The 27,302-nt window shown below is 35.9% G+C and overlaps 1 protein-coding gene across 7 annotated transcripts; it reads left to right on the top strand.

The window, feature by feature from the left end:
• Positions 1-26,853, top strand: LOC141432164 (putative transporter SVOPL). Of its 7 annotated transcripts, none has more exons than XM_074093632.1 (10): positions 10,035-10,124; positions 11,728-11,889; positions 16,941-17,103; positions 19,307-19,428; positions 21,354-21,592; positions 21,748-21,896; positions 23,041-23,146; positions 24,085-24,380; positions 25,187-25,314; positions 26,430-26,853. In XM_074093632.1, the coding sequence occupies exons 2-10, from the start codon at positions 11,799-11,801 to the stop codon at positions 26,486-26,488; spliced, it is 1,353 nt and encodes a 450-aa protein (XP_073949733.1). In that variant the 5' UTR covers positions 10,035-10,124; positions 11,728-11,798; the 3' UTR covers positions 26,489-26,853. The 7 variants fall into 7 exon arrangements, with proteins under 7 accessions (XP_073949729.1, XP_073949730.1, XP_073949728.1 ...); XM_074093631.1 differs by lacking the exon at positions 10,035-10,124 and adding an exon at positions 10,925-11,203; XM_074093633.1 differs by lacking the exons at positions 10,035-10,124; positions 11,728-11,889 and adding an exon at positions 12,849-12,971.
• Positions 26,854-27,302: the final 449 nt, after the last annotated feature.

Genomic DNA, 27,302 nt, shown 5'->3' on the forward strand with positions numbered 1-27,302 from the left:
TGTCTCGAATAACTTGACTACCTACAATGGATTGACAGCTGCTTTGTTTTACATTCTCGGTGTCAAAATTTTTGTATTTTCCAAATTATGTGTAACTAATAAAAATTTTCGTGAAATTTATAAAACAGGTGAGAAATTGCGATCTTTATGTTAAAAATATCGTACTAATTACGAGTACTAACCGCATAAGATGAAACAATACGTAAATCAAGGGAAACTTGATAATCAGACGTCCGCTTGACCCTACTAGTAGGGAATAATGGAAAATAAGTCCATATATTCCTACCAGGGGTGACGGTTAGTACAGATATATGGATATTTTTTCCACCTATCTCTACCAGTGAGTGGGGACAGGTGGGAAAAAATCCATGTATCCCTACCAGTGGAGATAGCCTGGTAGGGATAGGTGGAACAGGGGGATAATCTAACTTTACCTATGGAATGGTTATTAGTTAGGTACAGTCGAGCTCATAAACTTGTGAGCAAACATTTTATCAAAAATATCTAAACACGACTCTATTGTTAAAGGCGTAAAAGCGTATTCAGATATTTTTAATCAAATTTTTGCTCACAGTTTATGAACTCGACTGTACATAATTAAAGTAACTTAGAACCTTCTCATTTTGTGAATTCGGTCACAAACCATACAGAACAATATTATTACACAAAAGCCGTTAAAGATTTAAATATATTTAACTCATGGTCACGGCTGCAAACTCGGGTTAAAGAAATAATTTAAACAAATTCCCTAGACCGAAGTTCAGTCGAGTTCATTTACATATGCATACTTACGCTATCAAAAATATCTGAACACGACTCTATTGTTAGAGGCTTAGGGGCGTGTTCAGATAGTTTAGAATCTACAATTATCATTTGCCAAACAGTAGGGAGGCGCTAGTGTTTCAAAGCTATATTAGGTAGGTAAAAAGTAAACTTATTAGGAAAGACCTGTCTTGCATTGTTATACTCAGCGGCAAAACTTGGCCCACTCTACATACAAAATTACCTATCACTGCGTAGATTTGAGGGCCACATTTTTGAAGTTCAGTTTAATAGCGTAGGTATCCGTAAAGACAAGTTGATATTCTAATTTTTTTTTAAACAGCCAGTTGCATACCGACCGAGCCAGTACAATGTAGGGTTCCGTAGTAAAATGCGGCAAATATCCATCCAATATTAAGTTTTGATCTACTATTAATACTTGTGCGACACAATGTATTACAACACACACGCAGAGCCTTCGCCTCTTGCACATCAAATAACACACTGCCATCAAACAACATACATCTTCTTATTATTATTATATTTTTTAATTTAATTTAGTAATATTATTGTTAATATAAAATAAACTCCGTTATTATAAAAAAAAAATGTCAATCAATCTGTTACCTTGTGGTTAGAAATTATAAGAGACGTTGTGTTTCTCGATAATTTGTACTGTAATAAGTTTGTTATATTTTAACTTAAGTAAAATGCTATTTAAACGAGAGACTAGAAGCCGAGAAATTTAGTGCCAGGCAATTTTCTACGTTATTTTTCCGTCATCGTTTAAACCTCACAATGAGTTGTTGATGCCCGAAAACATAGGGGAACAATATTATGACTGAATACCTTCATAGTTTATTCAAGATACAGCAGATGTGTTCAAGTTATTCTTATTCATGTCTCAACCACGCGCTTGCCCTCAATTCGACGCTACAACCCGGGAGGCATTTTTGTTCTATTTTCTTTTATTTTATTTTTATTTTCAGATGGGTGATTTAATTTATTTTATTAATTACCGTACTTAACTAATATTCGATAATAATGGAAACAGCAAGTTTAAAAATTAAATTCACGCCTCTGATGAAAAAAGTTCATTTAGACAATTCGACGTGCTGCCTTGAAATTGTACCAGAAGTGTCCGCTTTAAAAAACTTCAATAAAATAAAGTGGAAAAAAGACAAGAACTTCTATGAATATCTTATTCCTATGACTTACAAAATTATACTCAAGAGACGAGAATATGACGATGAAGATAAAAAAGACTACATTGATAACCCCAATCTAATGTATCATTCGTGTGTTGACCTCTTGCACCCATCTGTTACAAGTTATTCCTTGGCCTCTGGAGATATCATCAAAACTATCAGTGATAATTTCATACTTAGCAAAGTATCATCTGATATAGACAGGTGCAATATAATTTTGTCACAACATAAAGAAATGTGTTGTGCCAAGAACGTAAACGCTAAAGTGGTGACAAGCGTGCAGACAATTGCTGCTTGGGACAAAGATAATGCTACGATATCTGGTACCTTGTTAGATGGACAACAACAAAAAGAAAATGGTAGGTAATTCTTGTGGCACATTTTAGTTTTCGGTAGTCATTTTGCTTATTTATTATTTTTATCACTTTTTTCACAGAAACTAACAAAATTGATGCTCAAGACGATTCCTTTAATAATGTAATTGAAAATGTTAAAGAATTACAAGAAAAAGGTACTCACATTAATCAAGAGGTTTTTGCTACTTTATGTATCACAAAAAATAATTCGTCGAATGATACTATTGACCGCATATTGGCTGAGAGGACTCAAATTGAATCTTTGAGAAAACTAAGCGTAACTCCTATTTGTTCCATCAACACTTATTCCAGCCCATTGTCTTCCCTACCGCATGAAAACAGTTTTTTTTCTAATTCCTTTTTTTCTCGAGATTTTGAGTCAAATAAAGAAATAGCTGTTTTAGATCATTTATCTCCTATACCAAAACAGACGTTTAGCGTTTATACGACATCGATTAATGTTGATAATTTGAAGCCAAAAAGTTTTGCAACGTTCAGAAAACATAGCCCTGAAGAAAGAATTGAACAATTCATGAACTTAATGGAACAGGAAATCAATCCTTTAAAACATATGTTAAATGATATAATCGCAAGATTTAGTGCTTTAGATAAAACACCAAATTTTTTTAACAATACTGTTGTAAGTGAAACAATACACGCAGACAACATAGAAGAACTAAAAGAAATTGAAGAAAGTAATGAACAATTACGATCTAACCGTGTTGTATTTAATATTGTATTTGATGGTTAAAATGATTTGTTCACTAAGATTTATCCTTAGTATTAAAATATTGATTTGTATTATTTATTGTTTTGTTTAATTTGTGTTCTAAAATGGAGACAAGCTAGTTAAATTATTACAAGCTTTTATTTCACGTTTGTTGTTGTTGGGTCAAATCTTATAAGTTCATTGTGACCCAGTTCCAGTAGGTTGACTTTAAATTTGGTGTACATTTATGTTAATTTCGATAACACCGTAAGTAAGTATAGTTAGCGAAAAATACAGTCGGCGAAAAAGCTTGTATTTAAAATATTTGACAGAAACTTATGTTACAGCAGGATATGATACAATGTAAAATTACTGACAAAAAATAAACACTCAACCTACATATACATTTTATTCCTTTACTTTTATGAAGCAGTTAAACTATATTCCCAAAGAATTTTAGACCTCTAGAACAATGGATGAAGACGAGCTAGTTCACGAACTAGTTAACAGCCTGGCGTTTGAAGTCGAAGCCTTACCTGCGGACAATATCATCAAATTCACCAGTACCAATGGCACACCGCTTAACGTTAAAGTGCGTGTTCGTAATAAAGACGAGCCTAGACTGGTCCAGCGAGGCATTGTATCTGTGCCAAAACTTGCGAAACACATTGCCAGTGTTGACAAAATTAGGCTTATAAGTAGCGACCAAACCATCCTATCTTTCAATGTTTATATGGAAACGGAATTGGATATACAAACTCCCCCAAAGAATCGCAAGCAAGGTTTTAAGTTTTTCAAACTTGGTAAGCAACAATGTTGATTTTAATATAACTTCAAGTATTTGTTTTTGAGTCATTTGAGTTACACTGAAATTTTCTTTTTAGCCTAGAAATGTCAGCCATCATGATCATGATGTTGAACAATGTTGATTTTAATATAACTTCAATTATTTGTTTTCGAATCATTTGCGTTTCATTGAAATTTTATTTTTAGACTAAAAATGACAGTACTTACAGTAAAATATCACAAAACTTTGCTTTTGCTCATAGTGTAAAATTGCTTTCAAAAATATAGGCGGTTGCCTTGGCACATCGTACGATGAAGACGAAGGACCCTACTTACCGGGTCCTTCAAGTAAAAAAGGTCTCAGAAGCAGAACCAGCAGCAAATCCGATAGCGACATCCATACTGAAAATACGGATGTTGCGGAAAAACTAAAACTGAGTCATGAAACTTCAAATACCCGAGACCAGAAAAAGCTGTTTGGTAAATGCAAACCTGGTAAGCTATAAATCAATACGTACATACTTGATCTACCAATCTATAATATTGAATACATTTTATATTACTACGTTACCTTCTAGGTGGTTGTCTAGATCCACCTTTCGGAGAAGATAAAGAACCTTACCGCCCACCGAGTCCACAAGCACATAAAAAGCCTGTTAGTAAAGTTAAGGACAGTAAGCAAGATCAAAAGATCAGTGCCTCTACTATTGAAGTTGAAAAATCATCAAAGACACCTACAAAATCATTTAAAAAAGAATCGAACAAGGATGTGATTGAACCTAAGCCACTGTTAGACATCTATGCACGACCGGTTTCATCAAAACTTTCATCTACATCAAATTATTCTAATGCCACTATACGACATCCTTCCAAAATGTCATCTAGCAAAATGCTAGATGCAGGAAAAAAGAACAGTAAAACTTATGATGATGATTCACTACGACAAAGTTTCCAATATCCAGAAACATATTTTATTCCGCCAAAAGACATGCTCCAACACAAGGAAGAAGAAAGGAGATATAGTAGAGAGCGATCAAATGATCAAATTAGACCTACTACAACGCGACGTGAAAATGCCCATCAAACAAGCAACATTCCTGATATAATTGATGAATCTAATAAAATGTATCCAGAATATGTAGATGCAAAATGTCCTCAAAGCACGAAGTTATCAAAACAAAAAGGAAAAGATAATACTGAAAGAATTAAACAGACCCTAACGGATTTAACATCTTATGAAATAGACAATGCGTCCAAAACTTCAGAAGATTATAGGGAAAATAGTAAAATTCCCTTGAATGTGCCTCTAGTCGCTCAAAAAGTCGATATAACTTCTAGTTATAAAGAAACACCATCAGCCAATGTAACTTACCACAAAAAATTAGATGACTTCGACATTCCTATAACATCAGATGATTTAGATCTAAGTATTATTTCTAAATGCGATCAGGATCAATCAAATAAGCCAGAAGAAACATATAGTAAAGAACACCATGAAAACGTTACACAAATAAAAAATAAGGAAACGACAGAAGTCAATCTTAGAGAAAAACCAATTACTGACAAATTATATGAACCAGAAAATAAATATCAGTCAAAGGATATGAGAAACAAAAATGTACTCAAAAGTGACGAACCATCGGAATCAGAAAAAATAATTACTGCAAAGCCGGAATTAGGGAAATTGGAAGATTTTAACATTATTTCAACCTCGATGATTGGTCAGAGGGAGGACAACATTTTGCAGTTGGTGCCATCATCGGATACACAGAAATCCCCAAAAACCGACCGTTTTACTTATGATTTACATGATCCTTTTGGGGATCAGTTGACTAAAACTAGTGATATAATGAAAGAAGCCACTGATTTGCAATTATCACCGAACATATCAAAAAATCAAACAAAGTTGTTAATGACGTTAGGATTGCAATCTTTGGAAAATGTTTTAGATGTTGACGTTACGAGTGAGAAAAATAATACCACGCCTGAAGCGCAGTTCAATTACTATGAAGAACATGAAATAAAAGACACAAGCTTATATCCAGACACAACGAAATACGGAGATGACATCCAAAATGTACCCAGTCGGGAAACATTTCAAGAACAAACAAATGAAAGTCAAGACTCAATAGATAAAAAACCGATTAATGAGGATCTCAACCCACTGGTTGGTGAAGTTGATGCTGACAAAATAAATAAATCAATTACAACAGGTGACATACGAAAACAACAAATGACGACTCCTGATGTGCTGGTTAGTAAAGCGAAGGATAACAAAATAAATAAAAATGTAAGAACGGAAATTATATCACAAAATCAAATAAATGGAAACAAAAACATCCAAGAAGAACAAATGCAAAATTCGCAAATGAATCATAAAATTGGGACCAATATAGTACAGAGCGATACTTTTAATGATGTTCCGGCAGTTAAGAATGATGAAAGAAAATCATTAGAAGATTTAGATTTCAAAATAATTCACAGTGAAAAAAATGATAATTTAGATGTTGAAGTACATGATAAAACTACTGAGGAAAAGTTAGGAGACCTGAAATTAAGAGATACACCAAGTAACCATGTCCAGGTCAAGAATGAATTACAAAGAGATACAGATTTAATTAGCAATCAAAACCAAATTCAAAACACGCCGTCATCTAAAACATTTCACCAGCATGTATTAGATGAACAATACAGAAAAACTAATAAAAACGAAGATATGTACATTGTGCCAAATGATATGGCAAAAACTGAGGTAGAAACATTTATTAACGTACCTAGTAAGATTAATAAGCACATTGAAAACATCCCCAATATGAAGAACGTAGTCCTTGATAATGAGGAAGATTTTAATACAGAAGAAATTAGAAAACCGAACAATAAAACTAATATATCGTCTGAAAATTTGGAAAAAAATGTTAAACAGGTACAAGACAAGACATACAAAAAGAACAACGAAACTGACAGTGAGATAACTAGTGTTGAAAATGCTTTCGATACAGATAGTAAAAAACAGCTTTTGACTTCCAGTCCAGTTGATAGCGATCACATAAAACGTCAACCAATCGACGCAAATATTATAAATTACAAGAAGTCCTTTAAACAAAATTCGTCTCACGACAATATTTTAGATACAGATACAGAATTTTCACCATCTTCCTCTAATAGTACTGAAACCAATGACTTAAATTATTACAATAACGAAAAAGCTCCCTTAAATCTAAATCGCACAGATAATGACGTCATAATTAAAAATACTACGCTGCATGATCGAAATAAAAACATTACCTTAGATACCCAGGATACAACACTAAGTGATATCTTACACAAACCACCATTGGTAAGAGCAGAAGACGCTGACCTTCGTAATGATGACATTAATGTAATCAAGCCGTTTAAACGGAACACATTTACTATTGTTGCATCAAGCACTTCATTAGAAAAGCAGGAAGAGACCATTTCGATTCAGCAAACGAACCATACTGCAAATGAACAACTTAATGCTAAAAAATATAAAAAAAACACTTCAAGCGACCAAACTACTGATGAATCAGAAAGTTTTACACAAAATAATCAACAAAATAATAATGACTTTATAGTGGACTCCGAACAAGAAACAATAAAAACAGAATCCTTTTTAAACACCAGTACACACAGTGGCACAAGATTACAAATAGATAGATCAAGAGAAAGCTACAGTGAAACGGCAAATCCAAATAAATATCCTGGACCATCTGAAAATCAAAAAGCTGACAGCATTAAGATTATGTCAAATACAGTATCTGACGATAAATTTAGGACCTATAATTATGACAAATCTAATCCAAATTATATCAACGTAGTTGATAATGAAATTCCAAGAAGTCAAGATCTGACTTATAATAAGAGTTATAACAAAGAAAAACTGATTTTAAAGAGTATACCAGATGATATGATAAAACACATTGCAGAGCTCCAGGACAAGTCACATAATGATTTTGAGCACTTACAAACAGAGCCAAGAAAGATATACAATAATGAAAAAATGGCTGGTAGTGTTTTAAATGAAAATTTTAGTGATACCGCAGCAGATAATGCAATAAAACAAATAGTTCATTCACAATCGCGAGAGTATACTGATGATTTGTCTAATGGCAAAATCTCAATTTTGAATATATCCGAGGTGAAAGCTGAAGGTGTTTCGTTGGCAGAGCATACAAGTGACATAGAAAAGAGAGCACATGAAGAGAAGGTGGCAATCGCGAGTGATGTGAAGTTAGATATAAATTACGCTCATAATGCAATGGAATATGAATCTAAATCAATAGAAATCTCTGAAGGTGAACATAGTCATGAACTAAGAGAGCTCAAAACTAACCCAGACAACAGTTCTCAGTCATTAGTAGGCGGTGAACCTATTGAATATATTTCTAAACCTCTTTCTGACGAAAGCTATAGAAAGATAGATTATGAAAATGCAAAATTAGATCCACAATCTATTCAGACCAAAGATCAGAGCGCTACTATAGTTCATTCGAATTATTCCAATTCAGTAGAAAACGTCAATAAAGTCGTTGATAAAAATTCAATTATGCCAGAATATTACAGACCCTATGTTAAAAATGAGACTAGTACTGGCAACTTAGAAAAAATATCAGATTCAGAGATGATGGGAAGCTTCAATAAAAGTATCGATAAAAATTCACTTGATTTGAAAGATGATACCAATTTTTACAGTGAATATGTACAAGATACAAAAACCGATGGAGATGGTGATTTGAAAAATGTGTTGGAATTATTTTCAGTTGAAAGTTTGAAGAAAAATATTGATACAACATCAATAGTATCAAAAGGTGGTACTAAATATTACAGTGAATTCAATAGTCCGATTAAAAATAGTGAGAATGGCGACTTGAGAAAAATGACAGAACAGGTTTCAGTTGGAAACATCAATAAAGCTATTGATGAAAAGCCTCTAATGGCAAAATATGATGTTGCTCATAATATTGAACATGATACAATTAGCAAAACTTATTTAGATGAGGCTTCTGATCAACAATTTGCAGATGCAATGGAAAATTTAAATAAAGCAATCGATGAAAAATTATTTGCATCGAAAGATGGTATTGGATACTCTAATGAATCTGCTCCTTTATCAAAAGCACCAATCCCTTTAGACTCAACAGTGATTGAACAAGAGCTTGGTGTTGAAAAAAAAGAAAGAGTCTACAATCAAAATGAAAATTCATTAAGTATAACCGATCTTAACGAAATAATTTCAAATCCAGTACACAAAACGAACTCTGAAGTATTATTATTGAATCTAACACTCCAAAGTTACGTTAATGATAATAATCATACAGTTGTACAGACTGTAAGCCCTCTCGTAGAACCAGTACGGTATACAGATGATAATATAACTGTTGTGCAATCGTTAATACGTCATGGGCACGAAATTAGAATACCAGTAGATGTAGAAAATGACTTGTCTCTAAAATTTACGACGAAAACTCATCAAATTCCTCAAAATTTCAATGCTGATCAAAATAGTCCCAAAAAAGGACGTATAACGAGAAATCGTAAGTTTAGTTTAATGAGGGCTATCGTTTTTTGTCTCACTAGATGGCGCACTGTTGCGTGAGGTTTTTAAGTATGGCTTTCAAAGTCTGTTATTACGGGCGTGAAAACAAAGTTTAGATTAAAATCATATTTAATACACCTTAAAACCGTACCATAAAAATATCGAGCATGCCACAGTGTTGCATAGTCCCCGTTTTGTTCGGAAAAAAGGGAGGACAAAGGTTTCCGAAAGACAAAACTGTCTCAAAACACAGACATTCATTGCCCCGGAACGCATATTTGCCATAATTAATTTCAGATATTGCAAAATATTCACAAAATTATTCTAATTATAAATAAACCTCGCGTAGCTCACCCAAAAACTATGAGATTTAACATTTCGGAGACCTCACGCTACACTAGCGCCTCTAGTGGCAAATTCATTCACGATAGCCCTCATTAAGTAGATCAATACGTTGGTTAATTTACAATACCATGAATTAACAGCGGTTACATAGTTAACATAATTTTATCAGTTTCAGAACATGCTCACCACCACCCAGAAAACATTAACAAAAGCTTGGCTTTTATTTACGAAAGGGAACTAATTCCTTTGCACAATGTTATTAAAAACCTAACCGAAGAGATTAACATTTTGACAACGCAACAGGAGCTCCTGAAAGACAAAGTGCGGGGCGCCAAAAGAACTAAATCACTGAGACTGGTTCCTGTTAACAAACGTTGCGGTTGCGGGAGAATGTAAAAACGGTAACAAACACATGTCTTTAGGAACCTTACTATGAAGCTTGAGGTCCTGGGTTCGATCCCCGTTCGGAGCAGATATTTGTACGAATAATACGGATGTTTGTTCTCGGATATTGGACGTTTAATATGTATCTAACAAGAAAAGGTACCCAACTGTCCTGATCCGATTTGTTTTATTTTACCTTTCCTTGTATGTATTATAGGTATGTTTATCCATTGCCTAGTACCCATACTACAAGCTTTGCTAAGTTTGGGACCTGGTAACAACTAGTGTCAATTTTGTCCCATGATATTTATTTATTTATTTTATTTTATGTACCTACTATATAAGTAACTAAATCGTGGTCCGCTATTGAATTGCTTCACGGAACAAATTATAGTAACATTGCCTGACAAGGCAAATGATTACAACACCTTATTGTAAAAACCGTCGACGTTAAACATCTGGGTTTTTTTGATGTGTCTCTTATGTGTCACCTCAATGTCACTTATCAAGTTTGTTTATAATACAATTTAACTATTAACAATGACTGTAAAGCAATTATATTTTTAATCGCGAAAAAAAAATTTTGTTTCATTATAACGAAAAAGTTAATTATCAGGTAGTTCATATCAATTAACTGAGCCTTCTGCCGAAGTTAATGGAAATAAATAAAAACACGGTGTATTATTTTTCTATGTCCTCACTATGGCGTATCTCTTAATCTGGACTAAATAGTATATTAGTAATTATCACATGTTTCTAAGCTCTCGATTAAATGAGAGCTATTGTGCTGATAAAACCGACGCCTTGTTTTAACCAGCGCTGTGATTACCTACTACCTTGCAGTCCTCCGTTATATCCGAACGTGCCGCGAATATATTTTAAATATTTTGTTTGCAATAAGTAGCCCAATGAAATAAAATTAAATACACTAATTATACGGCTGTTTTGTTTACAATGTTAATAACAGAGCGATAGTACAGCTACGAAAGTCATGCTAGTGTTTTAAAAATGGAAATTAATTTAAAAACTATTTCGAATAGTGTGGACAGTCGTGAAAAATATGCAGCAGATTTGGAACAAGCGCTCTCAGTGGCAGGTAAATAGCTCTGGCAATCGGATCATCCTGTTTATTATACAGGTGTCCAGATTGACCGCATTTTGCATGAGTACCACGCAATAAATTGATAACGCGATAAACGAACTTGTGCAATGTAAACATTATTGAATTTACATTTTTGAATGTTAAATTGCGTCAATTTACATAGAACTGGACTGATCATAGTAAGTACTTTATGTATTGTAGCGGAAACTGTCCTGACTTTTTTATAAATGAATTATTGAGTTAGGGTTAATGCAAATAATATAAGTCTGGAATACAAACCCATCCCAGTAGGAAATTCCATTTTGGGTATCACCTGTTGTATTATAATAAGATTATATTGCAGAAAATAAGTAAAAGAAAGCAGCTGAAGGTTTAGGCACTCTGCTGTGACATGAAATTACAGTTGATTTTCGCTAGCTGACCATTTGTGCACTTGTGCCTTGTCAAAAAGTTTCCCGAATGGCAGTTGAGGAAGTTGGCGGCTTTCGTTCACCATTTGTACAAATGTGTTTTACCAGGTGTGGGCTGGTACAACATCAAGTACTGCCTGGTACTGGCCCTGTTCCTGATCGCGGCGATCATCGAGGTGATGGGCTACGCGTACGTGCTGCCGGCTGCCCGGTGTGACCTGGACATGTCTGATGCCCAGCGAGGAGTCATTGCTTCCTTACCCTATATTGGTAAGTGGTCAAGTCAACATAAACCATTGACTTATATTCTACCGATAGACAAGACTTTTCATGTCAACAATATGTTCAAATACCGGATTGTCACAAGCGTCATCGCTACATAGATTATACACCGCAGAAGTGACATAGCCAATTATAATGCTCAGATGCAAAATAGATTTTTTCGAAAAAAAACAGAAACTTGTAACTGCAATTTTTAAACAATTATAAGAAAAGAACTTAATAAATAGACAGATAGTGAATGAGGTTTTGAAAAAAGATGAAACCGTAGTAATGTACCTAATTGAAACCCGTAATTCAGTAGTTCTCAAACCTTTATCGCAATGGAACCCCTTATTGGAAAATTAAAAATTTGCCGGAGCCCTAAAATAATCAAAACTGGTGTATTAATATTATATAATTTTTGTTTTTTTATTAGCAATGTATGCTTGCTCAACGTAATTTCAGATTTTTTAAAAGCGAAATGATTTTCGGAATGCTGGAAGGGATTTGAATCCGAGCCTCCTGCAGGGCTACTACGAAACTCGAAACTTGAAGTTCGTGTCGTGCGGTCCCTCTCGCTCTTGTATTAAACAGTATAAGTGTCAGAGGGACCGCACGACACGAACTTCGAGTTTCGAGTTTCGTAGTACCCCTGCTGTGTCTTTACGCGACAATCTTTTTCGCTTAAAAAAAAAAGGATATTATTTAGACTAAAAAGAAAGAACATAAAATAAATATTCAAAAATATCAAACTGGGTATAAAGCAATTAAACAAATTGTCATTCAAGTTCAGCAAGGAACGTCAGCATGTTTTAGTCTATGACTGTACGATGGCGTGACGTTTATTTTAAAAAAATGTTTTTATTGTGGTATTACAATATTATTAGCTTCTTAATTACTTGAACAACATGTAACTTTACCTACTTGAGTAGTGAATTGTTACTTACATGCAGGTTGACGCTTACATTCGGAGTCTCAATCAAAAATTAGTGCGTTCGCCGCTCATGAATGTCAAAGTCGCACTAAAGTCCGTTGCATCTTCAACGGGTCAAAGCAGTGGAACAGAATGAGTGTTCGGATCGCGATATCTAGTACGTTAGTACATATATATCGATGACATAAACATTATTGGATAAGCTTCTCCTGGCACCTCTACATTTGTATCATATCAGCGTATCATATTTCGTGTCGCTTGGCACCGACAAGTTCGTAGTTGGGTACCTTAAGTTTTCTAGGATGGTCCATATTATATTTTTTATCGATAGTAAACTTACAAAGCTCACTCCTGTAGATACGTTTTTTGTCACTTTCTGTTTTTTTGTTAAAAACTAATTGAAACCTTATTTCAGCAAACCACACGTTTCGTGAGATTAATAGGTTTTGGCCTTGGTCTGTTTGATTAAAAAAACTGGCCAAGAGCGTGTCGGAAACGCCCAAAATAGGGTTCCGTAGCCATTACGAAAAAAATAATTAATATTTTTTTAAGGATTTCTTATTTCGTTCGGAATATTCCATTTTTAGGTATAGGTGTATTTTATACCTGAGGCTGCTATTTACTCCTAAACTACTAATAATTCTCAAGAAAACAACCGCTATAGTTTTCGTTGTAAGTTCGATATACTTACTTACTACCATCCTGATTTTTTTCAAATTTTTCCACCCTTCGGTTTTGATTTTAGAGGGGGGGCGGGGGGGACGCTTGATTTTAATGACACTTTAAAGAAGAATTTGCACTTTAAAGTTGAATATTTTGCAAAAAGTAACTGAATCGAAAAATCGTTTTAGCAACCCCCTAATAGTTTTAAAAGACCTATCCAACGATACCCCACACTATAAGGTTGAATGAGAAAAAAAAACACCCCCACTACGTCTATGGGAGGTACACAAAAAAAAAATTATTATTTTTTGTACCATTTTGTTGGCATACTTTACATGTATATATATTCGCGCAAAATTACAGCTTTCTAGCATTGATAGTCCCTTAGCAAAGCCGCGGACGGACAGACATGGCGAAACTATAAAAGTTCCGTTTTTGCCATTTTGGCTACGGAACCCTAAAAAGAGGTCGTATTGACAGCTGTCAGTTGCCAAATGTCGCCGTACTACGGCACATACGTGCACACACCAAACACACACACGTACACACACGTACGTACGTACGGCGACATTTGACAACTGACACCTGTCAATCCGACCTCTTTTTTTATCAAACAGACCGAGGCACAAAATCTAGTAATCTCACGAAACGTGTGGTTTGCCGAAATAAAGTTTCAATTTATTTTAAAAAAACGGAACGTGAAAAATAATATCTACCTATCTACAGGAGTGAGCTACATTATAAGTCTACATCGATAAAAAATACTTATCTATAGTATGGACCATCCTAGAAAACTTAAGGTACCTACCTATCCAATTGTTGACATCGGTTACACGCTTATTCTAGTAGCAGTTCAGTCCATCATCGGTCAGAATCGTGACAGAATTAATAGATCATTCATTATCAGACATTATCATTTTGCTCAATAGTAACCTATTAATGATTTAGGATAAGCTGACACAAATACAGGTTATCGATAGCAGGTAATTATAACATCCAAACATGTCAGACTATCTGAAAAGTACATTTATGTATCTACCTTAGGTAACAATCGAGGAAACTAAATCACGTATGTAGGTACCAGGGTGTGAAACCTTTGCAATACTAAGTAATGTCATGTTTATAATAGTATAGTTTAGTTTATATTAGGATAAATGGTCAATTACTGGTAACCTTTCAATGACTGGCCACCTTATACTAAAAATTAATTCTATTTATAGGTGACTAGAATTAATTATAATACAAGGTGTATGATGGCCCGTTATTAAAGGGTGGCCAGTAATTGACACCTTATACTAAAAAATAACTCTGTCTATAGGTGTCTAGAATTCATTTTAGTGTTTAGTGGCCAGTAATTGACGATTTACCCTACAAGATTACAAAAACTATTAGCATTATGCAGTAAGTACCAAACAACCTGTATCTTGGAACTCACCCTGAACCCTGAAAAGGTTCCATCCACCCTGGTACGTGATTCAGTTTCCTCGACGACACTTTTGATTTTCATTGTTATTTCTTTAATCTCATAAATTCTGTAACCAGACGAAGGTCAAAAGTAACTTTTAGTGCCTTTTTAACACGCTTAATATTAGCTTCACCTGTAACTATATGAACTTATGTATGTAACTGAATCTTTGAACTTGATTTTCACCCACTTCCGATTGTGGTATTGATATGAATCTTGGCAATTATGCTTGTTTCTGATGACAATCCCACTAATATTATACATGCGAAAGTTTGTAAGTCTGTTTGTTTGTTTATTTGTTACCTCTTCACGTCTAAACCGCTCAACGGACCGATCTACATAGATAAAATTTGGTCAGATTGTTTGAGTCCCGGGGAAGGACATAGGATTGTTTTTATCCCGGTAAATTGCTAGTTCCCGCGGGATAGCGATTGTAATCAATCTCAATTCAGCAATTTTTTATAGCGGTCAGAGAGTCACCGACGGCGCTGGCTGAAAATCAGCAATTAACGTCTCAGCATTATGCTGAGCCAGTTTCCGAGTTACAACCGCAAATACCGCAATGACACATATCTTTCTACCTATCTATGCTCTCGCACTAAATAATATTGTTGTGTCTTGTCAAGTCTTGTGTATTGTTGTCTATTGCTGTGTTGTGAACAAATGTGTTTCATTCTTTCTTTTTTTATTTTTTTTGTCATTTATATTCGACTTCGATCAATATAAAAATATATATATATGAGCTCGAATCTTAACCTGTAGGTACACAGAACAGTACCACTACCATTAGTTTACAGTGACCGTACCTACTCGATAGCGAGCGTTAATTATTTGTATGGAGAATTGTACAGCGCCTCTACAAATAATTTACGCCATCGCTATCGAGTACGGTCACTGTAAACCACAGCTGTAAACTCATGGTAGTGGTACAGAAAACCGTGGCTATAACAAGCTACAATAGTTTAAATTTAAATGTGGCTACGTTTCCGACTATTTATATTTGTTTTACGGGTTGATGTGTAAGAGACGTGTAGGTATCATATCTAAGGTTGCTTTTATATATTTTTTGTTTTATTGTTCTAATCCGCTGCTATAAATTGTACCATCTGCTGAAATCTAGTCCTTATGGGTATAATCATTTCTGTTGAAAAAAAGGCTGCCCAGAAATGATCGCTATTCCCTCTGTGTACCTACCTGTCTTCTGTTTCGCTTAATATTGTGGTATTCAAGAAAGAGTGATTGTTGTACATTTTTTACCTTCGTAAGAGCTCGTTAAATTCAATTAAGATATTTCAATTTTGACTTTAGACCTAAAAGAAGCAAGTGCAAGTGTTACATTGTGGCGCTCGATCACTTCAAACTCATTCGCTTCACGCAAGGGTGGAACCACCGTTGTGGGCACAATGAGTATGCCCACAACCCTAATAGGCTTGTGACGACACACTTTCACGGTCTATCGAGATGCTTGGATGGCCAATGTCTTGATGCGCGGAAAAAGGGAAATGATCAAATTCAAAAGTTGTTCATGCTCCGACTTGCACTTGACCGATTTGCAGGTGGCTGTGACCACAACCTTTTTTGAGGCCTGGATCCGCGCCTGGCTTCACGGCCTCGCAGATACGACTAAGGCCACTTACTGGACCAGTGAGCGTGTTCTCTGTCTTTTGCGCGGCCATGGCACTCGCCGCAAATCTAATCGCTCCAATTCACGCCCTAAGGCTTAGCTTAGCACGCACTGTGGCTAAACGCGAGCGGTTCTAGCGTGCCGTCCCTTTTCAGAGTATAGCTTGAGAAAGAGATGATGTGCTAAAAGCCTAAAACTGCTCGAGTTTAATCGCAGTGCGTGTTAAGCTATACGACAGTCCAATCAATTTCCGGCTCATCAATACAAAGTTGGCGGCACATTGCACGCAAACCTAAGAACAATGCCTCAATACTTCAAAGTAAGTCACAACTAATCTGGTATCAATTAACGCTTATTAATAATCTCGTTTCCAGCTATAGTCGTGACTTCGTTCCCATGGGGCTACTTCGTGGACACGCGAGGTCGCAAGAAAGTGGTGGTGTATAGCTCAATTCTCAGCGGAGGGTTTGGTCTACTGTCTGCGTTCATGCCGGAACTCATCAGTTTTACTACCTGCAAGTTCCTGGCTTCGTTATGGTAACAGTATTTAATGATTTTCGGTTAATAACAACTTATCCTACTAATAGTAAAATACTAGCCGTTACCCGTGACTCCGTCCGCGTCCTTTATCGCTATCCCACGGGAACTATGCAATTTTCCGGGATAAATCTATCTGTATACCGAATTCCATCTAAATCGGGTCAATGTCATTAGACGTGATGAAGTAACAAAGAAAAAAACAGACTTACAAACTTTCGTAGTTATAATAAGTATTAGTCGGATTTATAATTATAATATTAGGTACCTAGTAGGATAGGATAATTGGAAAGATTGTGAAGATGTTTGTTAATGAATCACGCAGTAACAGCCTTGGATTGGGATCAATTTTGGCGTAGGTATATATACCTATGTAGACAAAGATCTGGATGGAGAGATATACGCTCCCTGCCCCAAAGTGGAAAATACGATCCAAATATCAATTTCGACACTTATACCAGTTCAGTTACTTAATCATTTTTGTTTCTTATTTAGTTTCATTTGTTTAAAGGTCTAAACTACCTTTTCAGTTATATATTTACCAGTTAGGTTTAAGTCGGGACTGTATGTTGCATAAAATGTCGAATCCAAGTGAAAGGTATCAGAATCAGAAACTTTTGACTAAAATTAAGAAAAAATGGCGACGAAATGTAAATATCCAACTTTTTTGAAGTCGGTTGAACTATTATTCCTAATCAGTTAGCCTTAACTGTTTGGTATGATTCTAGTAATTAATCTTGACCAACGATCCGCGGTCGATTGTTTACATCGTAGTCATGTAAACTAAGCGTTTATCTACTTCAAGGATGAAAAAAATATTGTTTAATTTGGCATTATCTTTTGTGTTTATGCTAAATAACTTATCTTTCATTTGTTACGGGCGTTATCAATAATTGCTACTATATATGGTGTAATAAATGTCCGATTAGGTAACAAAGTCCTTCATTATGACGCTAAAAACCTGCTATGTGAAAATTCGATGTCTTCAGCTCTCTCTCCGTATTGTTACTTAGGGCTCGTTCACACCGAGACGCGACACAACGCTGGATGTACCTATCATTGAAAAAATATATCAATTGAGTGCGGTATATAATAAACCTAAACTAGTAGGGCCTATTTATTTATTTGCAATCGAAAATAAACCTCAATTTGTATTTCAGTTTAACGGTGATTCTAGCGTGTATGTTTAAATTTGCTTTCATATTCGCTTTTGTTTTGTAAATAATATTTAACCCTTAAAAAGGTAGAGGTGATTTAGCGACCACATGCATTGACTTGGAAATTCAACCTTTTTGTATTAGTTATATTATAAGTAACAATATCCATTGTAATTATTGAAAATACTATACTAGCTTTAAAAATATCACTTGTCAGGTATGTATCTGATAGCCTGCTTTTGATTCTGTGGTAGTATGCTCCAATAAATGGGGCCTTATTAAGGGTTTAATATAAAATAGATACCTACTACTTTTTCAAGGCTAAAAAACTATCAATATCGAATAACCTCCTGGGGGGTTCAAAGTGACAATACTACTACATATTGTTAGCAATAGAACTAATATCTTTTGAAAAACTAATAAAGTGTCGTTTTCTCTGTATCATTCGAATTTACAAAAAAAAAAATTCAACTTTATCTATGAGAGATTAAGTTTTAAATTTCGATGTCATATTTTGTTGTATGGTGGGCCGCAGATAATAGCTTCTTTGGACCCAAATACATAATATGTATTTGGCTATTATTAGCAATGAATTTGGCGACAGTGATAGTTTTTTAGCTTTGAAAATGTAGTAAATTTTTATATTAGATATGGAATAACATAACAACGAGACCACAACCATTAGTTAGCAGATACACGAGTAGCTTCACCACTTTATAGCGCCAACTGCTCCCAAATGACGCACGAAAACGCACTGATCCAGATTCTGCCGAAACTTAAGCTAAACCGGAACTCCTTTACGCCAAAACTAGCCAAAATCGATACTGAATGTTTATTCGGATACTATACTCATTTGACTTTTTTTCCCGCGTCGAGTCGCGTCGAGCGTCGGTGTGAATTTAGCTTAATGTTTTTTTTTTTTCAATATATTTTCCAGCATGTCAGTAAAAACCGAAGCACTGATGTGAGACTAAGAATGTTGATTCTGTACAAAGAATAAACAATAGAAAGAAATGTATATGTATGAATGAATGCTTTAATTTCAGTATAGCGTGTCCCGCAGCAGTGCCGTACACCTTCATTGGGGAGATTCTGCCCCTGAAGCACAGAGACCTGGCCCTCTCCATCACCAATGCTATGCAGACTCTAGGCTCGGCTCTTGTCCCTTGTAAGTAAAGTACTAAGTTTGATCACGCCAGCTTTAACCAAATCTAACCTTTTTCGATAAATATCTATTTGCTCATCATAAACATAATATTTGAACGTTTTGCGCAGACGAAATCTCAGCCAAAGACTTACTTAATTGACACTACAATAAAAATCTAATCAAGTGAAGTCGCCGCTACTTTTTAAATCTTTCAGCCCTTTAAGGAAATATTGGGCGGAAGTTCGTTACCAGCAAAGTACGTTAAGTTAGAACTGCGATCTCACAAAAAAATAACTGATAGGTACCTACCACTAAAATAGGTTAGGTTAGGTTAGAACTGCGACGCCACAAAAAAATAACTGGCACCAGTAATGTTGGTGGTTAGGTTAGAACTGCGACCCCGCACAAAAACGAGCTGCTATCAGAAAAGAACTAAGTGTCACCAGCAATGTGCCACACATTGTCTCTTTTTTCTTGGTTTGCGTATAGTAGCAATATTTATTAAGTAATCTTTTTTATAAGCCGTGGTGGCCTAGTGGTTTGACCTATCGCCTCTCAAACAGAGGGTCGTGGGCTCAAACCCCGGCTCGCCCCTCTGAGTTTTTCGAAATTCATGTGCGGAATTACATTTGAAATTTACCACGGGCTTTGCGGTGAAGGAAAACATCGTGAGGAAACCTGCACAATCCTGCGAAGCAATTCAATGGTGCGTGTGAAGTTCCCAATCCGTTCATCAATCCGTGGGACGTATATAGAATATAGGCTGGGATGGAATCTTTTTTTAAATGTCGTAAATCAACCGACTCCAAAAAAATAAAAAAAATAACAAAAAATGGAACCCACTACAAAACACTTGAAAATATTTTTCTAGGTAGGTACCTACTAGCTCAAAGTCGGTGCCTCAGCACGAGCCAGCAGGAATGGAACAATAGTCGTCTTCCTCACCTACATACTAGGTTTCAATCGATCCTGCATGGTACATGAAAGGTTGCTTGTGAAATGAACTTTGGTGAAACAAGTTTCGGTGGAGCATTAACTTAGTGATCCCCTTTTGAGAGGCGCGGAAGCGATGCAGACAATCGCGATCTACCTTGATCAAGGGCTAGAGCCGGCGCAGAATACAATATTGATTGTTTAATCGATCGTCCTGGTATGAATTGGAAATTACTATTGTTTTAAGTAGTTACGATCAATCACGCAAACCCAAATCTAGTGCAACTTGTAATGGAAGATTCAATAATAATAAGCCATGAAACAGTAATTTATTTTCATGTTGCCTTAACATTTACTGGAGCATACCTACTACCACAGAATCAAAAACAGCTATCAAAAACATACCTGACAAAGAATATTTTTAAAGCTAGTCGTATTTTTAATAATTACAATGGAAATTGTGACGTATCACGAAATTAATAAGGTTCAGTTTCCAACTCAATTCAAGTGGTCGCTAAATCGCCTCTACCTTATTAAGGGTTAAAAATGACCACAGAGCATATCTAGTTACGTATGATATACTTAGAGTTCTAAGTACATTATATAAATAAATTAACCGTTAATGAGGTAGAGGTGATTCAGCGACCACGTGCATTTATTTGGAAATTCAACCTTATTTTTTTAGCAATAAGTTACAATATTAATTTGCGATGTTATTATTGAAAATACTCTAGCTTTAAAAATATCCTTTGCCAGGTATGTATTCAATAGCTGCTTTTGATTCTGTGGTAGTATGCCAATATTTGGCTGTAACTGTCACATGAAAGAAATTTGAAAAAATGATGGTACTTCCCCTAGTTACACATAAAGTGTGGATGTTTTTTTTTTCAGTGTAAATCCATAGTGTGGAATGTAGTTTATTCTGAAAGTGCGATATGTCGTATTTCAACGTTGTATTGTAGTAACTGAGTAGTGTTAGTACTAAAATTACTCTGCTAAGTAATACTTTTCAGTGCTAGCATGGGGCATCATCCCGCTGGACTTCAGAGCAGACTTCGGAGAGTACAATTTCCGTTCCTGGCGACTCCTGGTCATCGTCTACTCCTGCTTCTTCTTGGTTGCTGCCTTCCTCATGTCGTTCGGCCCCGAGAGCCCGAAGTACTTGGTCTCTCAGGGTCGGCATGAAGAGGCGCTTCTTGTTCTGGAGACCATGTACGTGGGAAATAAAAGAAAGTCAAGAGACGACTTCCCGGTAAGAGATTTTGTTTTTTGTTGTATACTAGATTTTGATCTGGGTGAGGTACTACCTACTACATACGTAGTAGTAGCTACATACGTAGGAAAAGCTTTTTTCTGGGATATTTTATGTCCTAAAAAACTAGGTCACATCATGAATAAACATTTCAGATCAAAGTGCTGAAAGTGCCTGCTGAAACAGAGAGAGAGAAAATCAGCTTCTTCACCAAACTAAAAGTGCAATCGGTGCCTTTAATGAAACCGCCTTATCTTAAATGGATGGCTCTCAACGGTTTCCTACTGTTCGGCGTATTTGCTACGTAAGTACATTACGTACTATCAATGCAACGAGAAAGAAATATTATTATTCTGATTACTACCAAATCATCGACATAAGAAATAAAAGCGGGGCATCAAACGGCTAAATCCTGAAAAGCTTGCTCGTTGCAGTGGCAATGGGCAGGTCATAAAGCACGGAGAACAGATGGTTGTTGGGGCTGAAAATGTCTCGAATGGAGACCGGTATTGGCAAGATTGCTGAGTTGGCTTGGCACGTCAAATTTAATTTCAAATTTCAAATAATTCATTCAGTATATAGGCCGCAATGGGCAATTTTACACGTCATTTTTTAAACTACCAGCGCTTTCGGAAATACCATCATTGCCAAGAAGAATGCGCCGCAAGAAACTTGGCAGAAAGTGATTTTTTCAAAATAAAATAATTACAAATATAACTCTTAAAGTATACGGTATACAATTAAAGTAAAAATTATAAAAAATAAATAACAATAATACAGGAATGTATGGGGTCCCTTACTTACAAAACTAAACACTAACTGTATCTACGTTCAGTAGAAGTGTACAATGCTTCCACCGTCATAAATTAAAAAAAAAAAAAAGAAATATACATCTCAGGTCAAGTAACCATTAAGCTTTTGGATTCCGAAGGCAAGCTCACGTCTGCCGCCTCCAAAGGAAGCTCACACGCACTCATGTTATGCTCTGAAAGCAGAGCGGTACCGAGGCCACGGTATTGCTTCCGTTCCCATAAGCTCTATGGGATCGTCTTGGGAACTTCGACGTCGCGAGCCTGGCTGGCTAGAAATTAAACTAAAAATATACAAGTTAAAAATCGTCAATCAACAAGATAGGCGAATGGCCTGGTGAATGCTGCGGGTTCACGGTGGATGAAAGCCGCTTCTGAAGGACCTGGAAGTCTATGGGGGAGGCTTGATGATGATAATGATTCCTGAAAAAATCTTAAATGTAGATTATTTATTACCGTCCACCTCAAGAAACGTTTTGAAATTACACCGTGGAGTTGTAAGGCCGGTGTTAGTTTAAAAAATAACTAAATGGGACAACTTTCGTCTCAAACAACTAATTTCCTTTAAGCAAAATGAAGCAACATTTGATTTTCTGCTGACCTGGAACTCGTTGATATTGAATTTTCTATCCATTTCAGTTTAAACGGGCTGTACATGTGGGTTCCAGATCTCCTCAACAGAGTCCTAAGTGGCGGCGGCAACGGCATCACCGCGTGCCAAGTCATTGCTCAAAGGCTCAACGAGGTATCATTTTCATTGATGATTTTTCTATTACGATCTGTCTTTCCATTAGGTTCAATTCAGACCGATCGCCACGCGGCACCGTTGCACACTTCATTAAAAAAATACATCAACAAGTTTTAATTCAATTAATTCTCCCAATGATACGTCGCGTCGTTTCGTGTCGTGTTTAGGCGTGGATTGAATCTAATTCCCGTGAGAGCGTCTGCAACAGTAGCTAGTTCTGATGGTTTTTTTTTTATTATGATAGGAACGCAACGAACAAGCGGGTGATCTGATGAGAAATTAAATGATCACGAAATGTTCTGATAATGGTCATGACACTTGAGCTGGAGGCTTGTTATGAGAGCTTTTTCGTTTCGGGTAGACGGCTTTTTTAAGGGATAGGCTATTTGAAACATACTTTTTATTCCCTATAGATTTTGTATGATGATTATATTGAACTTGGACGTGACTCATTTACTCCAATTGACTTCAGCCTGTTTATTTATTCCAGACCTACTATAAACAAAATCTTAACTTTATTATTAGGGTTCCGTACCAAAATACTACGTCAAAGAGCTCTATCTCGAGCACCGTTATTTAAGAACAAATAATAAAAATAGTACTAAAATTGGCCGATTTTCCGCCGAGTTGTGTAAAATATGCTATTGCAGGAACCATTGTAGCATTAACAACTTACAGTACGATTAATTCGAGTTAACACTTGACAGATGGGCGTGCCTTCAGTCAATTTTCAACTTTGACTTCATACAAATAAAGCCATTTTTAGATTATGTAAAAACTATTTTACTTGTATGACCTCAAAGTTGAAAATTGACTGAAGGCACGCCCATCTGTCAAGTGTTAACTCCAAGTAATCGTACTGTACGTCTTGTGATGTTGTGATTGGCATTACTTTTCTGCGTGTACATTAATAACATCTGTTTTCTCCTTTTCAGACATCAGTAACGGGCGTATGCGACGATTCGATAGATGTACTTACTTTCTTCGTAAATTCCATAGCCAGCATTTCATGCGCCATTATTGCCTTAGTGGCCAGCGGTACTCTAAAACTAATTGGCAAGAAAGCGCTTTTAATGCTAGTCTATTTTATTTTAGGCGCTTTCTGTATTGCTATCAACTATATTAAGACCAGTATGGTGTTCGCGGTTTTGCTGTCTGCGCTACAGATCGTGGCCGTTGCAATTGGACCCATCAATGCTTATGCTGTGGAGATATTCCCGACACACTTAAGGTAAGGAATTTCGAAAAGCCTCAAAGCTTTTGGTGTTCATAATAATATGCGCCTACTGTGTCAATCATGTGTGAATATTCCCTTGCGTCTTGCCTTAACGATATGTACTCTGGCCGGATGGATAGTATACAGTACATGGATGGTACAGTCGAGGAAACTGAATCACGTACCAGGGTGGAACCTTGGCATTACTAATTTAAAGAAAAAAGAAAAGAAATTGATTTCTTTGGCAAATGTCTTTGTGCTGCTTATGTCAACAAAGGTTCCACCCAGATACGCGTTTCAGTTTCCTTGACTGTACCTACTTCCTATCTTTTCCATAGCCTCCGGTTGCCCAAGTAAAATTAGGTATTTTTTTATAAACTTGAAACTTTTGTCACTTCTTAAAGAGTGCGATGTCACATTACAATAAGTTGAGTTCAATTCTATAAACATTGGATGGCAGGAGAATAGGTACTTAATAGTTTTTTACACTAATTTGAATTTATTTAACGCTTTCTAAAGTAATGCTTGCAGGTATGCTGACAGCTAAATATCTTATTAAATGATATTGTAACGGATCACTCACGTCTTAAACCGAGTTTAGCTCGACATGTTACTTTAACTCGGTTTAAGACGTGAGTGATCCGTTACAATATCATTTAATAGGAGTGAGTCTCACGGTAGTTTTATGTTCAAAAAGCTAAACGTTTTATTTGAACGGCTTTTCATCTGACGATCAAAAAGCTCTTGTGCGAATTGGGCCTAAATTTATCTCGTGGAAACGCGGTCGCCGAAGATACTACGTTATGTCTATTTGTCTGCAGGGGCATGGCAGTGAGCCTGGCACTGATGCTGGGCCGTCTCGGCTCCGTGCTCGGCACCAACGTCGCAGGGCTTCTCATCAACGCCTCTTGCGAAACCACATTCTACCTGTTTGGAGGGCTGCTCTTACGTAAGTGTGGGAGACACTGTTCAGTCGCTTGTCATATTGACATTTATTTTACCGGTTCATCATCCCAGCCTATATGCGTCCCATTGCTAAGCACAGGCCTCCTCTCAGAACAAGAGGGCTTGGGCCATAGTTCACGCGGGCCCAGTGCGGATTAGGAACTTCACACGCACCGTTGAATTAACGCATTTTACCGGTTGATTCAGCGTAAACTTTGCCAACAAACAAGCGGCGAAACTAGCAGTAGCGACTAGTGATGTACAGTCACCAGCACCAATATCTGACACAACAAAACGTGCGTAACTAATACGACTCTACTTCTAAGGCCGGTAGGACGTGCCTAATATTTTTGCACGCTCTGCTGTGGCAGATATTAATGCAGATGATTGTACGCTACGGTAGATTATAAAGATATGCATACACTTTTTTACCTTCATTTTTTGGCTTCACTGAAAATAAAGGATATAACCTATTATGGCTACTTGAAGTTAAGATTTACTAATTAGGAACCAAAATTATGCTAATATTGCAAACAATATTTTGTAAGACATCACCTAGCTGTTGGCTACTAGTAGGCCTTAGTTTTGTAGTCACTCAAGTTAACATACATACAAGTAACATTTTTTTTTGTTACTGTTAGCAAATCTTTTTTTCAGTGTTGGTATTGGCCTTAACTCAAAAAGTGTATGTCATTTAGTAGTGTGGCGCAGCCAAGCCACAAACGAAGTTTTATGTTTAAAAAATTGTTACTTCCCTATTTTTGGAAAAACAAGAATGTTCCATAACACATCAACGAATAGGTAGAGCAATTTTCATTAGACAAATACATTTTGCCAATTTCTTTGTTCACGTACCGTGAAAGTGTGATTACGTGAACTACGATTAGGTACCTAAGTATCCTTGTGATGATGACTGGTACTCGTATTGAGTTGATATTTTTTTACGTAAGTAGTTGTAAATAAAGTAACAAGAATCATCCTAAACTTACTACTCTATTATAACAAACAAACCAATACAAAGAAGGCTCTAGTTTAATTTAACATCTAGAAACTATCCGACAAACATTGGTTTGGAGACCTATAAGAGCAGTTAGTCAGTTATTTTTTCTTTTGTTTCAGTTTGCGGCCTCATGGCGATCCTGTTACCCAAAGCGAAAAGCAAAATATGTTGCTTTTAGTTAGAACAGTAATCTCACATTTCATGTCAATAGCCAAGCTTTCACGACAAACACATACTACACTCTTTCTGCCCTATGTGTTTTCAGTGGTATCTTTCACCCGCACGCGAACCTCGCATTAGTAAACTACCTAGTTCTATGTAGAAACAAATTTTTCAATTGCTATAATACTATTATGTTCATTTTTATACTAAGTCAAATCTTTATCCAATTTATTTAGGCCGTAGCAAGCATTTTTAACGTCGAAAAATCTACTGCCGGTTAAAGGTAACATTTGTAAACAATGAACTATTATAATATTTTTTAGCTTTTAAAAATGTTAGTAATATTTTTATTGTTGTTAATAAATGTTGAATAAGCACATACATATTTTATTTTATTTCTTTAGAAAATTGACACCGTTTTATGCACGCCTGACTAAATCAAATTTACATTGTGGATCTAAACTTATTCGTATCATACCTACTCATGATGATCACGCACTATACCATGTCTTACATTATTTTATTATTACCATATTTTAAAATACGTAAGCACGAGTACGCGAACGTATAAGGTGATCATTGATCCGTTATATAAGGAGATTCACTTCGGAATTAGAGATAAGCTGGAAACTCGTATACCTACAGCTATAGTATAGAATCTATGCTATAGATGTACTCTATGATCATTGCACAGGGCGAGAGCCGGAGGTGGCATTGCTCCTCGCTTTTATTTTATTGATTTAATTTATAAATTAAACTAGTGTATTTTTTGCCTGTGTGTCTGTCTGTCTGTACGTCCGTCCGTCCGCGGCTTTGCTCAGCTGTAAAGG

This window comes from Choristoneura fumiferana, chromosome 10 (assembly GCF_025370935.1).
Source record: "Choristoneura fumiferana chromosome 10, NRCan_CFum_1, whole genome shotgun sequence".
Lineage (NCBI taxonomy): Eukaryota > Metazoa > Arthropoda > Insecta > Lepidoptera > Tortricidae > Choristoneura > Choristoneura fumiferana.

Coding starts and splice junctions, on each gene's coding strand:
- LOC141432164 (XM_074093628.1), top strand. CDS start 3,508: ATGGATGAAGACGAGCTAGTTCACGAACTAGTTAACAGCCTGGCGTTT. Junction 3,839..4,109: donor TTTTAAGTTTTTCAAACTTG/GTAAGCAACAAT, acceptor TCAAAAATATAG/GCGGTTGCCTTGGCACATCG. Junction 9,377..9,892: donor AGGACGTATAACGAGAAATC/GTAAGTTTAGTT, acceptor TAATTTTATCAG/TTTCAGAACATGCTCACCAC.